This window comes from Carassius gibelio, chromosome B21 (assembly GCF_023724105.1).
Source record: "Carassius gibelio isolate Cgi1373 ecotype wild population from Czech Republic chromosome B21, carGib1.2-hapl.c, whole genome shotgun sequence".
Lineage (NCBI taxonomy): Eukaryota > Metazoa > Chordata > Actinopteri > Cypriniformes > Cyprinidae > Carassius > Carassius gibelio.
The window spans coordinates 6,013,228-6,030,858 of record NC_068416.1 but is presented as its reverse complement, the minus strand read 5'-3'; the positions used below and the strand labels follow the sequence as shown (position 1 = coordinate 6,030,858).

The 17,631-nt window shown below is 37.6% G+C and overlaps 1 protein-coding gene across 8 annotated transcripts in view; it reads left to right on the top strand.

Annotated features, from left to right (window-relative positions):
- The window catches only part of LOC127985702 (transcription factor 7-like 2), a 50,763-nt gene that overhangs the window by 20,225 nt on the left and 12,907 nt on the right, over positions 1 to 17,631 (top strand). For 4 of the 8 annotated variants that reach the window (XM_052587761.1, XM_052587763.1, XM_052587765.1 and 1 more), the window contains exons 4-8: positions 4,726 to 4,840; positions 9,172 to 9,250; positions 10,914 to 11,000; positions 13,083 to 13,199; positions 14,505 to 14,667. In XM_052587761.1, coding sequence (XP_052443721.1) covers positions 4,726 to 4,840; positions 9,172 to 9,250; positions 10,914 to 11,000; positions 13,083 to 13,199; positions 14,505 to 14,667 — 561 coding nt within the window. The remainder of the gene's footprint in view (positions 1 to 4,725; positions 4,841 to 9,171; positions 9,251 to 10,913; positions 11,001 to 13,082; positions 13,200 to 14,504; positions 14,668 to 17,631) is intronic. The other 4 variants (XM_052587762.1, XM_052587766.1, XM_052587768.1 and 1 more) reach the window with 1 other exon arrangement.

The following is a 17,631-nucleotide window of genomic DNA, read 5'->3' as shown; positions in this document are numbered from 1 at the left end:
TAAGTCCAAACAGCTAGGGGTCTCGCCACACGGTGTAATTATGAGACGCGCTCCAGCCATGATTGGGGATGTCCAACAAAGTGACCAAAAATGATGGGAAACTGTGTCGTTTTTGTCTCATTAAACTACCAAATGACAGTCCGTGCATTTCATCTGCAACTGGATGCAAAACACATTTGATGACACTTTATTTAACACTACACATGCATTGTATGTTTTCATGAATGATTATTAAAATGCATGAAATATTTGCAGGTTTGCTTTATATGTTTGAATGCATTATATAAACTAAATAGAGGAGTATTATATATTCCATCTGTTGTTACTCATGAGATCATGCATTGTATTAGAAGGCATATGCATTGCATTAAAACTACTTTTATTATGCATAAAGTGTTAGCAGAAATGCTAATGCTCAAATATGCAATGCTTAATATTTGAAACAACCCAATAAATGAATCAAACATCTGACCTTTGAGGATTTTAAAGCAATTTATTAGCAGTTATTTTTTTTACTCTTCCTGAAAAATCTCACGAAAACAGATCATGAGTTGGTAAACAAGAAAAAAATGTCAGTTCAGGTCTAGAGATTTTGCTGTAAATCTAAACCCTCGAGAAAAACCCCGTAGACTATTTCAATCATCGCTTTTGTCACAAACCTTTTAAACGCATGTCTGTGCGTAAGCAAATTCATTTTTTTCTGCATTTCCAAGTATGGTTGAGCGTGGAGATGGGTTTTTTTGCTCGGGCGAGGTGTTTCCCTCGGGCACCGAGGCCCATGTCAGAAATTCCCGGCAAATTCAAAGCGTTTCAGAAAGTGAAGTTTCATTTTGAGTCACTGACTTTGTGTTAGGTTTATCTTTCTTGTCACACACGTTTGATGTGCGACGGGCGTTTCGTCTGTATTTACGGTCTGTTTGTTGTGCTGCTGTTTTTTATTTGGCTTCTCTGTAAATGGCTTTGTCTGGTTTTAAAGTGATTGTTTTAATGCGACTGTGTTTTTGTGATTTATTTCAGTAATAAAGCGTGCTTGTGTCAGATTCCTCCAAACAATGGCGGAGTTGTTTTAAGGCGCCCGTCCCGTACAAACACAGTGTTTTGGATAGAAACGGGACAGTTGTGTGTAGTTATTTGTCTTCATACGCTGTAAACAAGACGGTTTCTCAGAGCTGTCACGCTGTCATGAAAACACTCTTCTCTGTTTCTTGGCACTTTATCAGTTTTCATCTGGTTTTAGCAAGCTAAGTATTGTTCAGTTATTTTGAAGAGCACATAATTAAAGCCATTTCTGATGGACTTTATCACGCACAGAACCAGATTTTTGCTGCCTATAAATTATTGTGCAATTATGTTTGTTCATAGACTTTTACACAAATTTGCTTTTAATACATTTAATATGGGTGTGTGTGTCCATCTACTTTAATCATATATAAACATATACATCATTAAAATTTTGTTTAATATTATTGCAATTTATAATACTGGTTTTCTATTTTAATATACGTTAAAATCTAATTTATTTCTGTGATGCTCCGCTGTATTTTCAGCATCACGTCTCTTCAGAAATCAGTCTAATATGATGATTTATTATCTTACTATTATTATTGTTATTTTTTTTATTTTTTTTCGAACCTGTGCTACTTTTTTTCAGGATTCTTTGATGAACAAAAAATTAAAATGAACCGCATTTATTAAAAATAAAAATATTTTCTGACAATATAAGTCTTTACTATCACTTTTTATCAATTTAACACTTAAAAATCTCATATTTTCTGACCCCAAGCTTTTGTACGGTAGTGTATATGATTATAAAAGTAGGAAATGTATACTTAACCATATTTTGTGGACACATCTGTAACAAGAATTGAGCTAAACTTGTCAAAACCTTCTTTTGTGGACGTCCTCTTTCATAAAAACAGAATACAGTTAAATACAGCGGTGGTTGTTTTTTATTGTAAAGATGTCAAATGTTTTCTTTTAGGGTTAGGTCATAGTGTTTATAAAAACAATAGAAGTCTATGTAATTTCCCCAGTTAGATGGTTGAAAAAGCGTGCAAGCATGCGTGTGTGTGTGTGTGTGTGTGTGTGTGTGTGTGTGCTTTAGTCTACTCTGTAAAAAAACAACAACCTAATGCATTGAAAACATAAGCTGAAGAGATAAATTCATTGCACTTATTCCACTGTGCAATTGCAATTTCTGGTGACTTGCAAGAAATCGAGTCCAACTGAAATGAATGCAAACAATAATAAGACTTGTTTTACAATCCAGTTGTCTGAATAAACCTGGCGTTGATGAATGGCTTTGTTCCTCTTTTGTAATAAAAGCATGCGCTAGATGCATATATGTAAATGCAGATAATGACACCATTTGTGTTGTGTTGTCTGGCGAGTAATAACACAACGCATGAGCAGTTGTGAGATGTTCGGTGTGTTCACGCTGGGGGCGGAGTGTGTTTAAACGTGCCTCTGTTGTTATGTCTGCGTCTCCTTTGAAGTTCCTCAAACCTCACACTAAGTGGCACTCATTTTCCCCGTCTCACAGATCTGGCAGAATTATTTCCAGATTCCAGATTGTGTCAGGCGTAGCTCCAGCAGCATCACAAGAAGCTCTTGTCTGATTTTAGTCTCTTCACGGATGCTTTAAAGAGGCATCGAAATCAAATTGACCTCGTTTCTAATGAACCCACCCACATTTACCCTCAAGACAACAGGAATAGATACACAGCCTTTAAAGACCACTGTGGAAATTTTGCTTGTCTCACTTTCACTCAGTCAGGAAATGGAGCTTTTTCTCAGTTACAGTAATCTGTATTATAATTAATACATTTTAAATAAACTTTAGATTTGTTGCATTACTGTTTGAATGGCGTCAGTTTACTTCCTGTGTTCTGTGATGTCCAAAAATATCACGATGAGATGCTTTTTCATTTAAAATATGGAAATAAACAGCGTTCTGGTGTCTCTGGAGGGACTCTCTAGGTGGATAATCGATTGCAAGTAAATTGCATGCTCTTTGGAGAACATGAGTGTCACGTTTAATTCCTGTGGCTGATTAAATACTAACAAAATATGAAATGCATGCTCATTTTTCAGTTCGGCTTGTTTTGTTAAGAACATAATAGCGCAGGGATGTTTAGGGACGTTCATGCATGTGATGTGTTGGGTGTTTTGGGTTTTCTATGGGGTCGTTCTGAGACGACGTCAGCTCCTAAAAACACTTCCTCCAGGCATCATCATCATCATCATCACAGAGACCAGAGCTTCATCTGATTCAGCGTTCTTGACCACATCAATGGCAACATAAAACGTTCAGACGCGTCAAACACATCAGTGCTCAAACAGCAGATTAAAGACGTAACACTCAAAGCGCTCGCTTGCCAAAGGTCCTCTAATTTCCGCTTCAAAAAAGCACTTAGGTTTTTAAAGCAAAGAATACATTAGACGGGACGGCGTTTGAGGCGAATCTTCGTGTCCATCAGTGGTCAGTAATAAAGGACCGGACCCTCAGAACAAGTCACGCTTGCATTGTCATTCAAAGAAACGCCGGATAAAAGGAAAGAAACACATGCAAATAGGTTTAGTGCTCTGAGATATAATAGCCGTGTTCATCTGACTGTCATGCACTGAATTCATTAACACTGGCATCCTCTCAGCAAGATTTCTTTTGGTCTTTTTGAGATGCAACAGTTTGCAATACAAGTATGTTGTGTGAAATATAAGATAAGACAAGCTTTTCCTGTAGTGTTTTATCTCTGTGTAAGTGTGCGTTCATGAAATCAGTTCTTTGGTGGATGGAGATGTCCGGTGTTAAAGTTCTCAGTCGCTGTGGTCATGTGTGAGAAATAAATTGTGCTTGGGGCAGAAATGGAGGCTAAATGATTTAACAAGATGTATGTACAATATCAAGAGCAATAATGACTGAATCAGGTGTAGTGAAGCTTCAGGAATATGATTTGTCTGACGGGAACTTTAGTGACATGCACAAGAAGTGCACTTTTTGTAATTCTTGTATTAAGAGGTTCACTTAAAACAAAACACTAATGTTGTTGCTGTTGTATTTTAAAGATGCACTAAAAAGTATTACTTTGCATTACTTTACTTTTGCATTACTAAAAAAAATGTCCAAGCATTGCAAAAAATATTATTTTATAGAGTGAAAACATATTGAACGTTATGCAAGCTGACCATAGCAAATAATATTAGTCTTGAGTCATTAATGAAGTTGCATACAGCATTAATCTGAAAAAATGTTGTGGCTTAAATGACTGGGTTTGATTACAGGTGTTTAATGGGGAGCGCACATGAAGACTTTGCACATACATAAATGTGACCACACATGGCAAATCTGTCCGATTCTGTTGGAAACGCAGTCTGGAAGTCTCGCACACATGTGCACAGATGAAAAGACGCTCATATGAAAGGCACAGCAGTCAGAAGTTTGGCCAAGAAATGCAGCTACTTCCAGCCATGCAACCGCCATGACGCATCGTGTCAAACAACATGCTGTTAGCATTAGCAAACTGGATTTCACTTGAGTTATTGAAGGCCATTTGTAAACACAGACATGAAAGCAAACAAGCTCTTGTGCTGCTGGCCTTGATCATCAAAGGCGTATCGATCAAATGGCTCCTTCCCATTGATTCCTTCAACATCTGACACGCTCGCACGCCGCTTTCAAGCAACTGACCAGCATCTTGTGTGTGTGTGTGTGTGTGTTTCTTTCAGTCCAACAAAGTGTCGGTGGTCCAGCAGGGGATGCATCCTCTGACGCCGCTGCTTCCCTACGATCACTTCAACCCCAGTCCTCCACACATCCCCACAGACGTCAGCCAGAAACCAGGTAACACACGATCTAGCATCTCTCTGGACCGGCTGCATTCAACACCGTTTAATAACTGATGCACACACACCAGTGTTGGGTTATTCTCTATGACATCCGAACCAGGGAGCTCCGGATCATGCAGATTACATTTACATTGAGTCACTTTACATTTAGTCATGTAGAATAGAATGGAATAGAATAGAATAGAAGCAATCAAAATCAACAAAAGAGCAATGATATACAAGTACTGTAAGTCTTAGTTCGCTTAACTTTGTACACATAGCAAGTTTCTTTTTTATTATATAATAAACTAAAAAGAAAACAAAATTAGATAGAATGCAAAAAGAATAGAGAAGCCAGTGTTAGTTTTTGTTGTTGTTGTTGTTGTTTTTTAAAAATAGAATAGAATAGAATGAGCAGGTCATTGCACCAGGAGGGAACAGTTAATGTAAAAGTCTGTGAAATTGATTTTGTGCCTCATTGGGATGCCCGTTTTAATATTATTCGAAGATCATACAATCTTCATCAGTTGTGGCATTAGAACACATTTGAGGCTTGTTATTCAAAGTCTGTGTAAAGTCATTTCTGAGAATAGTTTCTAAACCCATGAATGTTAGAAATGTATTGATGAAGCATGTTACAAAGACTGTGAACTATGTACTATTTAATCGTGGAGTTACGATTTTGTCGAGAGTGAGTGTGTGTGTGTGTGTGTGTGTGTTCACTGCTGTGTGTACACAACTAATATCTTCAGACAGCTGATTCACTCCAGAATGAAGAGGTGACAGTCTTTATGAAGGAGTCGGTGAATCATGGGACTCGTTTCAATCAGCACTGTGTTGCTCAGAGACTGAGCTAAAAACAGACAATACTGTGTCTAAAATATAATAAGATTAACTTCTTGTTTATTGAACTATTGTATCAAATCGATATTGTGCTAATGTTCAGGAAGACTAAAACTTACAGCATTAACTAATAATAAGAGTGGCCTTTTTTTTTTGTGAGGAACAGACCTGCGTTTGAGTCATTGTTGACTGATGATCTTCCCCTCCGCTGAAGCACAAACACTTACTTCTGCTGTTTGCTGTTTTTAGTCATGACATGAGATGTTAATGTAAAGCAAGAGTCCTCTGTAATATGTTTTTTTCCATAAAAATATTAGCATCTTCACAAAATTGCATCATTTATTTATTTATTTTTGCTCAATTTGATCTGTGAAAAAACGACGCTGTTTTTCTTCCATCCTCTCACGATGTCGTAATACTCAGCGATAAAAGCCTGACGGGTCTCATATGAAAACACCAAATCATAAGCAAACCTGGCCTTGTTTGTTGGATGACTAGTCGTCTGTTTAGTCTACTGTTCTCCTCGTTCACTGGAAACTTTCTTGAATGTCTTTCGGGAGGAGAGGATGAATTTACGTGTTGTGAAACCCGCAGCTCGGTTTCAGCGCCCATCAGCTGTTATAGATCAGCTAACATGGTCATCATAAAGGTGTTTAAACTACCAAATACATTTACTTTCACGTATTTGAGAATCAGAATATCAGCTATTTCATAATCTAGTGAACATGTTTGTGAATATTTTTGATACAAAAAGAAAAAACTAAATAAAAGCAATGCTTGTGTCATACAGCGCTGCGGTGTGTCACATTTGCATTTATTATTTAGCAGACACTTTTATCCAAAGGGACTTAAAATTGGGGAGTATATCAAGCGATTCATCTTAATGAGACAAATAGACACAGAAAGTGCTCATCATACTAAGTTTAGCCCCACCCACCAATTATACATAACTGTTTAGCCCCGCCCACATATTCTATATCACTCTGTTTAGCCCTGCCCACTGATTCTACAGCACTGCCTGTCTTAGCCCCGCCCACCGATTCTACATAACTGTTTAGCCCCGCCCACCTATTTTACAGCACTGTCTGTTTTAGCACCGCCCACCAATTCTGCATAACTCTGTTTAGCCCCGCCCACGCCCACTTTTTCTACATCTCGGTTTTAGCCCTGACCCACTAATTCTATATCACTCTGTTTAGCCCCGCCCACCTATTCTATTTCACTCTGTTTAGCCCCGCCCACCTATTTTATTTCACTCTGTTTAGCCCCGCCCACATATTTTATATCTCTGTTTAGCCCCACCCACCGATTCTACAGAACTGCCTGTTTAGCCCCGCCCACTGATTTGCACATGTAGCGTAAATAACGAGAGAGGCGAACAGAAACCGAAGCAGAAACCGTCTGATCCTAACGTTAAGAACGAGTGAATGAATATTATTTTGAATGAACATCCAGAATGCGTCAGTAAGAACGTGTTCCTCTTTGTTGGCTTCATTTTACGGCGGATTCGTTTCCAAATCGTTGGCACTTTGATGTGGGTTTTTTCAGAAACAATGAAACTTAACGATGACGCTGTGGCGACGATATTGGATCCGACCGTAATGTCACAACACAAGTGTGAGTTACTGCTTTTATTGCATGCTCACTATTGCCTTGTCTGTTAAACAGATCGTTTGATTTGAGCGTTATATACGTATTCAACCTAAATCACAGAAGCATCCGTTTATAAACACACTCTTTTTTGATGTAAAAATGTTGCTTGCATTAGAAGTGGACCTCAGAGAACAGTACAGAATGAAAGACGGGAGGTTGACTGGTCAGACACCTGTCCTTGCTTCTGTGTGTGTGTGTGTGTGTGTGTGTGTGTGTGTGTGTGTGTGTGTGTGTGTGTGTGTGTGTGTGTGTGTAAGTCAGTGAGCTGTGACCCGGCGGGTCTGAAATGTGTCATGACTGTACATCCAGGTGAAGTACACTGAACGTTTGAACCTCAGACACTTACTGTATGTGAAGGGTTTACGGTTTACTGTACTTTGTTTGATATCTGGTTGGTGTTTTCTCTGCGCTTGCGGTCCAGTCATCTCAGGCATCGGTTTGATCGGTTTCACTTTCGCGCAGTGGATCGTGTCTTATATTGAAACACTGTTTTAAAGGCAGTCTGTTTGCTGTTCGTGTCTTCATTTTACCTTCTGTCGGCTGCGCTGGGAATGTTTAGAAAACCAGTTATTATAAGAAATGTTAACTTGCAGTCATGACCAGTAACTTCTGAATCAAACGAGTTCAAATGCTGAGAAATACATATACTGTATTTGCCAAAAGTTTGGAAACATTATGATTCATAAATAAAGTCTGAAATATATTATTACAATACGTTTTAAAACTCTCTCACTGCTTTTTTGTTTATTGCATGCAATAATTTGTTCCCCCTTTATTACATTATATATATGTTTGAAGCTTTATATACTTTATTTCTTAACAATGATTATACATTAAGTAATTAACATAATTATTTTAAAAATAGCCTGGTTATATAATTTAATAAAAATGCACAAGTAATCGCGATGCATCGTGATATCAAATTGATAAAAATGATAATCGTTATCGAATTGAATCGTGAAACCAGAGCTGATAATATTATTAATAATAAATGTGTATTGAATCATAAATTCCGAAAAATGAAAAAAAAAAAAACTGAATTTGTAAAAATAAATAAAACTTAATATGGCTTTATTTTTGGTAATGGCAATAATAATAATAATAATTTGTTAAATTGTAATTGTTTTTTAATCAATTGATTAGACATGCTTTTTGCAAATGAAAAGAAATCAAACAATTTAAAATAAACAGAGAAATGTATTTAGTCAAAAATAAAATATAATTTGGGGAAATTGCATTTTCATTAGGCTATTAAAACATAGTTTTGTTCTATAATTTAAAGACTATTCTTTTTATTATTAACAAAGCAAGAATAAATTATTTAGTTTAAATAAAAGCAGTTTTTTTTTTATTCATCAAAGAATCCTGAAAAAAGTAGCACAGTTTCCAAACAATTATTAATGAATGATTTCTGAAGATCATGTGACACTGAAGACTGGAGGAATGATGCTGAAAATACAGATGCAAATCACAGAAATCACATATATTAAAATAGAAATCCAGTATTTTAAATTGCAATAATATTTCACAATATTATTATTTTTTTTTTTTCTGTATTTTTATAAAATAAATGCGCAGGAGCAGGAGACAAAAAAAAAAAAAAAAAAAAAAAACATCTGATCCAAAACAAAAACATTCTAAAAATGACAAAAAACAACAAGATTATTAAACTTTGACTGACTAAAATAAAAATAAAAACGGATTCAAAATATTAAGAAAACTATGAGTGATACTAAAGTAACACAAGTAATATCTCTGTGAAATCATATTTGATCACTTTCTGATCTCCTCTAAATAAATGAATGTATCTGAGTTTACCGGCTGAACTTTGAGTATTTGGTTTGCTTCCAGGTGTTCACAGACATCAGTCACAGGAAATCTCCGGCTTCTACTCGCTGCCTCAAGGCCAGATCACTCCGTCCATGAACTGGTAAGACAAGACGTCTCTCCCCAAACATGACCACTGTACATCTCCACTCCTACAAATGAAGGAGCGTTCTTCACAGCGATGCCACAGAGGAACCACTTCAGTCAATCTCTTCTCTTCTCTCATAATCTGAAGAAGCTCTCGTCACAAAGAAGCTTTGGTGAAGCAGAAAGGTTCTTCAGATGTTGAAGGTTCTTTATGGAACACAAGGTTCTTCTGTGACATCATCACTGTGAAGCTCCTTTATTTTTAAGAGTGTGTGTGTGTGTGTGCAGCAACTTAATGTGATGACTGTACTTATGTAAAAAGTTGTGTTATTTAATGCAATGGAATAATAATAATATTAATCTCCTCCAATCTTTTAGTTTGCCATTGCATAATCATTGCATAACACAGAACTTTATTAGGTTATTACATTCACATCAGTGTAAGCTTCTTAGGCAAATATAAATCATGAATATTTAAGTATTCAGTAAGTGGTTTAAGTTTAGATTTAGATTTAAAGAGACAGCATTTTTTATTTAGTTTTTTAAAACATGACTTTTTCTCTGTGCTGTTGTGTGTGTGATAAACGGTCGAGCTGATTTCGAGAGAAACTGCTGATGTTGTGAGTGTCAGACTGATCTGACAGATGTTTTCATCATGCAGTGTGTCGGAGGATAGATGTATATTCTGTGTGTGTGTGTGTGTGTGTGTTGGGGTTGATGGTGTCATGTTTTAACCTGACGTCTGTCAAGGCTTGAGAAAGCATCATGTCACCTGAAAACCTTTCTGTCAGGAAGCATGAATAATTCACCTCTCATTGTTCTGCCGTAAAGTGAAGATTTGAGAACAATCGTGCTCTGTAACAGTGAACAGTGAAGCCCCGCCTCCTTTGATCTGATTGGTCGCCTGGAACATTCAGACATTGACGAGCGCTGAAGCAGACCAGCCTAGAAATGTAACCACGAACGTCAAGCATCAAGAGAACAATCAATAAATATTTAAGCCTAAATTTCAGATTTATGTTTTTAAATTGCATATGAATTGAAAACTCATCTGTTTTTTGGAGCTCTTGCTGTGTATATCTCCCTCTTGAAGATGAATCGATGTATTCTCCAATTGGACGTCGTTTTGGATAAAAGCATCCGCTAAATGAAGAAATGTAAATTTGGATTACACATGACTAATTCAGTAAAGACAAATCAACTTAATCTGTTTATCGTACACAAATTACACCAAATACAATTATGTATTTATTAGCAATAAATCCAGTTAGTTTCAATCCCATGCAGTTAATGACTGCAGTATCACAATGAACAGATTGATTCTGATTTGAATAAATGCACTTAAAAGTAAAAATCAATCAGATGCAAGTAGTTCGTATAATAAAAAGTTTGTCAAAGATTTTTCTTCCAAACAGGTTAAAATGTTCTATGCAATTCCAATACATAAATCATTCATTTAGGCGTGCATTCATTTGGAGTGCATCGTAATTGTTTTTTTAAAAAGCACCAGTAAAGTTGAGCGTGTGCATTGCTAGAATTGTTTTCGGAGAGGTTTCCTGCCTCCATTGGTCAGACCAACAGTAAGTCCCGCCTCAAACTCGGTGTTCAGTGTTTGGAAAGGGTCTTCAGTAAGTCCAGCTCAGCCCCGCGGGGGTCTAACTGTGTCCCCCGACCCGCAGGCCCAATCAGCCTGTCTATCCTCTGCCCTCCTGCGGCTTCAGACAGTCCTTCTCCTCCAGCCTCCAGAGCAGCTCGTCCTTCCCCAGGTACAGTACCAGCCCTCAGCCGCGCTCCACCTGACGCTTCAGCCGTGTGTGTGTGTGTGTGTGTGTGTGTGTCGCTGCTCCCGGACATGACCCCAGTCCTGCTAAACTGAGCCACGCTTACAGGAGCGCTTCGGTTCAGCTCTGCTTCGCTCTGATTCACACTCGATTCAGCTGAAACCTGTCCACTGCATTATACTGGTTTACATGATCGTGACTCCAGAGGAAACATGTGACCCTGGAGAACAAGACCTGTCATAAGGGTCAGTTTTTAGAAGTTGAGATGTATGCATCATCTGAAGCTGAATAAATCATCTTTCCATTGCTGTGTGGTTTGTTATGATTGAACAATATTTGTCTGAGATGCAACTATTTGAAAATCTGGAATCTGCGGGAGCAAAAAAAATCTAAATATTGAGAAAATCATCTTTAAAGTTGTTCAGATTAAGGTCTTGCCAATGCATGTTACTAGTCAAACATCAAGTTTTGATATATTTACGGTAGGACATGTACAAAATATCTTCATGGAACATGATCTTTACTTAATATCCTAATGATTTTTGGCATTAAAGAAAAATTGATAATTTTGACCATGGGTCAGTTGGATATCTTCAATATTTAAACTGCTTGAAACACTGGTTTGTTCTTGAATTTCTTTCTTGTTTAGTCATGAATGTGCATGCAAGGTTGTGACCTGTGTGTGTTTTGGAGACTATGGTTGTGTTGGGAGTCAAATCATGCACCGTGACAGATTTTAATATTGTTTGAATAACAGCAAATATTCAGGTTAAAAACAGAAAACTGGAGTTCGTAAAAATTGTATATGCTGCCATGCAAACGTCTGGTACCAGTAAGATTATTATTGTTTTTAAAGAAGTTTTTTATACTCATAAAGGCACCATTTATGTCATTAAAAATACAGATTAAAATTTTTTTTTTTAAATATTATTACAATTTAAAATAATGGTTTTCTGTTTTGATACACTTCAAAATATAATTTATTCTTGTCATCAAATCTGAATTTCTCATCAATTTAATACATTCCTGCTGAATAAAAGTTTTAATTCCTTTCAAAAACTTTTGAATTAATTGTTACAAAAGATTTCTAGAATAAATCAGCATATTAGAACAATGTTATGATGCTGAAAATTCAGCGTTTGATCTCAGGAATAAATTAAACAGGAAAGTATAATAAAACAGAAAACCGTTATTTTAAATTAGAATAATATTTTACAATATTATTTTTTTTTTTTTGTATTTCTGATTAAATAAATGCAGCCTTGATGAGCAGAAAAGTCTTCTTTAAAAGAATCCCAAGTTTTAAAGTCTGAGATCACATTCTTGCATGACTCTGTGGCTTTCCCCATCAGACGTCAACTGTGATCAAATCCTTCCTTTGTAACCCAAAACCCGAATTAGAGGAACAAATCATGTTAATATGCTTACATGCAGTAATAAATCCCAGCTGTGGAGATGGCTTTATTCAGAACTCAATTGATCTTTGTTCAGTTCTTCTCAAATCCAAGCCAGAGTCTGGAGCCGAGTGTGTGTCTTTTCCCTTCAGGACTGCTGTGAAATGACATTTGAGTTTTTATTGAGTGCTTCAGACGTGTGCTTGTTTTCCCTCGTGCAGAACGAGCGCGTGCTTCGGCGTGCAGAGAGAGCGCCAGCTGCTGGTCACATGACACATTGATGCTTCATTCGTTTTTCTGTTTTCTACTGCTTACACACAATCTTTCAGAAAGCTGACGCTCAGACAGCAGAAGCACACACCAGATCTACTAAACCATACGCTGATTCTGTTTTCAATTTCATAAAACACAGTTCTTCTGTAACACACAGAGATCTATCAGGAAGTATCTTGATTTCTTTTTTTGAACACAGCCAATCAAACCATCACACAAATTCAATCTTGACAAAAACTGATTGAAAAACTTTTTTTTTTTTTTTTTTTTTGTTATTGCAAAGTCTTTTCTAATGCATCATGTGTTGGAGAGATCCAGCGATACACAATCTTATTGTGTGAGCTGAAATAACTCATGCATATGTGTGTGTGTGTGTGTGTGTGTGTGTGTGTGTGTGTAGGTTCTCTCATTCTCTGATGCTTCAGTCCGGCATGCACCCCACAGGCATCCCACACCCCGCGATAGTGCCTTCCTCCGGCAAACAGGAGCACGATCAGTTCGACAGGAACATGTACACGTGAGTTCTCCTTCAGACCTGGAGCCTCGTTTATTAAACACTGAGAAAATCACCTTTAAAGTGTCCAAATGAAGCTCTTAGCCATGCATATCACTAATCAAAAATTACGCTTTAATGCATTCATGGTAGGAAATTTACTAAATATAATAAATGAATAAACACAAAGTATGTTTAAAAAAAACTGAGACGAGTAAGCTATGCTGAGTTTCAGTTTGTTTCTGTGATTCGCTTCATAAATGAACAAGAACCAAGACGGTTAGAACTGCTTCCTGTTTTCTTTCTGCTACTAATGACCGCACACAATGTTATTTCATTGTGAGTGAACACTAACAAACGCCCAGCTTCGGCCTCACTGAAGCTCGTCATCCTCAAACCACTGTTTTCCACATTGACTGATGCTCTTTTTATGCTAATGATATTAATTAGCGGGAGATCTGACAACAGTCAGCTGCGAACAATTTCAAGATCATTTGTGATTTATAAATGCCACATCTGGAACAGAAGCGTACGCTTGTGTTATTGTGAACACGTTCCTTTTTCCTCTTAGAAACACACCTTATTGTAAACGAGGCCCCTGGAAACTCTTGAAGTCAGTTTTCTGATATTTAAGCACACACAGATATTATTCCAGTAGTTTCTTTGTGTCATTTTGGTCTCGACACCAGAAAGGCAACGTCTGAGCAGAGTTGAAACCTTGATTCGGACAGGACTAGTTTTCCTGGAGGACGTACTTTGTGATTTTAATCCCATCTGAATCTGTGTTTTTCTTCCATAACCTCTCTAGAAGTTCTAGAGCAAATGACCTTCTGTTTGGTCGAGTGAGATCTGGAAGTGTCTTGTGAGTTTGCAACCCTGAATATAAATCCTTCGTATAGAAATACTTGATAGAGATCTGACTCTCATAATAAATAGGCCATGCCTTTAGGTAATCTGACGATTATTAGATTACTTTTGACCTTATGCATTGATCGTGTTGATTTAAATAAGATAATCAACATGCATTAAACATTACATTACGTTAGTTTCCCAAACTGGGGTTCGTGATGGAGCTTCACAATAACGTCCGTCTTATCTCTTACTCATGAAGACATATATCCCATGAAACCACACAATCATAACAATGAAAAATAATATAATATAAGTGACAGATTAATGAATGGTTGAATGAGATGAGTTTATAAGTGGTTTAAATGCTCTTCATAGATGAGTGATGAACATGGACTCTGTTTTGAAAACATGTTTAGAATTATTGTTATTTGTATGTAATGAAGTGTTTTTCTCTTTCTTCTTCATCACGTACCTCAGCAAATCTCATGCAGAGATGAAGCGCGAGAAGGAGCCCAAGAAGCCGGTGATCAAGAAGCCGCTGAACGCGTTCATGCTCTACATGAAGGAGATGAGAGCCAAAGTCATCGCTGAGTGCACGCTGAAGGAGAGCGCCGCCATCAACCAGATCCTGGGACGACGGGTGCGCTCCAGTGTGTGTGTGTGTGTGTGTGTGAGAGAGAGAGAGAGAGAGAGAGAGAGAGTGTGTGTGTGAGAGAGAGAGAGTGTGTGTGTGTGAGAGAGAGAGAGTGTGTGTGTGTGTGTGTGAGAGAGAGAGAGAGTGTGTGTGTGTGTGTGTGAGAGAGAGAGTGTGTGTGTGTGTGTGTATGTGTGTGAGAGAGAGAGAGAGAGAGTGTGTGTGTGTGAGAGAGAGAGAGAGAGAGAGTTTGTGTGTGCGTGTGAGAGAGAGAGAGTGTGTGTGAGAGACTTTTGACTTTTTAACCCCCCTTTTATTACAAAATATTCAAGGTTTAGTTAAACCTTACATAGATTAAAAAGTTATTTAAAACACAAACATATGATAATAAATAGCGCAGAAAACAAAGGAAGGCAATAGCACAATTAAATATACATTTGTAAAGCACCATCAAAATCAGATTCACATATGCACTGGTTAACTCCCCAAATGTGATTGAAAGTCTCCAGGTCTTTAACCAAGGAATAGTATGCATATTCCACCTTTAATCTAGTTTTAATTAACCCTTTTAAAATTAACATTGCATCAGTTGACACAGCATTATTTATTTTGCTTTTACGTGAAATCCATATTCCCATTTTTGCTTGCCCAAACAAAAAATTAAGCAAAACATGGATCTGCTTTCTGTTTCTGTTATACTTCGGTCCATATATAAATAACATGGGTGAAAACACTTCTCCCAAAACAGTACACCATTCTTCTAATTGAGAAAATAATGGCACAAGCCTCCCACATTGAAGAAATAAATGAAAAACAGTTTCAGTCATCCCACAAAAAGGACATCCCTCCTGAACCTGGGGATCGAGGTGTGCTCTGTATCTGTTTGTAGCTATTAACCCATGCACAACTCTCCACTGAAGGTCTCCGGACCTTTTTTCAATGGGAGGCTTATACAAGGCCCTCCAGCAACCCTTCGGGGAAGAGCCTGATCCGAATAGCTCTTGCCATTTCGACTCTTTAACTCCTCCTAAAGACTGAGAGTGTGAAACTTTTACACATGTGGCGTACAGTGCTTTCTTCTCAGTTTTACTGAAACCGTTCAGTTTAGGTGTCTTGAAGGTCAACAAAGACCCCTCCTTTTCTTCAAATATACCCACATCCGGAATTATTCTTAGTTCAGGAAAAGTTAAGTCCATATCTTCATTTGTTTCCACACTGCGTTTAAAATCTGTTGATAGGCTCTCGAGAATTTCATTTAGCAGTTTTTGTGTCCGACGAATTGATCTTATTCCAATCTTGGAAGCTAGCATTTCAGGAGTCATCCATCCATCTGAAGTTATTAAATGTCCAATCTTTACAACTCCTGCAGCCTTTAAAAGATTCCTCATCGATGGTGATTTTAGGATCGCTGAGTCCACCATAGAATTGTATATTAGGGGTTCCTCCCTTGACCAGTGACCCCCCTCATCCGTGATGTCTCTTGTGATATTAAAAGTCCTCCAGGCTTTGAACACTGAGTGATAAAAGGAAGTTAATCCAGTCAAATCAACATGTTGAATGTCCAGAAGAAACAAGTGTTTATCCAGCCCCATCCCTCCTGCTCTTCTAAGGAGGGCAGAAGCTACTCCAGACCAGCTTACATCCAATCCGTAGAGTAATCTTTTTACTGTCTGTAGTCTGAAAGTCTTAATTCTGCTTTTTACATCCACTAGTCCTTGTCCACCTTCTTGTCTGGGCAGAAACAAAGTTGATGCTCTTATCCAGTGGTTACCGGACCAAAAAAAGTCTGTTAAGCGTTTTTGGATTTTTACAACCAAATCTTCAGGAGGTTCCAGAATGTTCATTTTGTGCCATAGCGTTGAGGCTACAAGGTTGTTGCAGACCAGGGCTCTTCCTCTATAGGATAACTGGGGTAGCAGCCAATGCCAGCAAGACAACCGAGCACACACCTTCTCCACCAGGCCCTCCCAATTCTGTCTCTTATAATCCTCCCTTCCTAAAAACACCCCCAAATATTTTAACCCAGATTTTCCCCATTTTAAATTACCTGGGAGAGCTGGAGTGTTATGGTCTAGACCACACCACATTGCATCACTTTTTGCCCAGTTTACTTTTGCAGATGAAGCTTTACCATAACTTAATAAAATCTCTTTTAAAACCTGAACATCGTTAACATTCCTTAAAACAACAGTAATGTCATCAGCATAAGCTGAAACTTTTACAAAATCATTAAAAATAGCACCTTGTACCTTCAAACCCATTAAACTCTCTCTTAGTTTACATAGAAGAGGTTCAATAGCTAAGCTGTAAAGCTGACCAGAAAGTGGGCATCCTTGTCTGATACCCCTCTGTACCTTAACAGGGACACTTAGGCCTCCTGCTATCTTTACCATACATGTAGCATTATTGTACAACAACTTTATCATTTTCCTAAATTCCTCTCCAAACCCAAAAGCTTCTAATACTTTAAAAAGATATTGATGATCAACACGATCAAACGCTTTCTCCTGATCTAGTGACAGTATTCCAACATCTATATTATTACACATTGCATAATCAATAACATCACGTACTAGATGCAAATTATCAGCAATACATCTGTCTTTTATACAGTAAGATTGATCTTTGTGTATAATTTTGAACAATATTTTGTTCAATCTGTTGGCAAGGCACTTTGATAAAAGTTTGTATTCAGTGCAGAGGATTGCCAAAGGTCTCCAGTTCTTTAACAGGGTAAGATCACCTTTTTTTGGAAGCAATGTTAATACAGCCCGTTGGCAGCTCTTTGGTAGAAAACCAGTACGATTACATTCCTTTAGCACCTCAAATAAATCAGATCCAAGTGTTGTCCAGAAATGCTTATAAAATTCACCAGGAAGTCCATCTATGCCTGGGGTACGACCCAACGAAAGACCCGTTACGGCATCACTTAATTCCGCAAAGGTTAATCCAGATTCCAGTGCTTGCTTA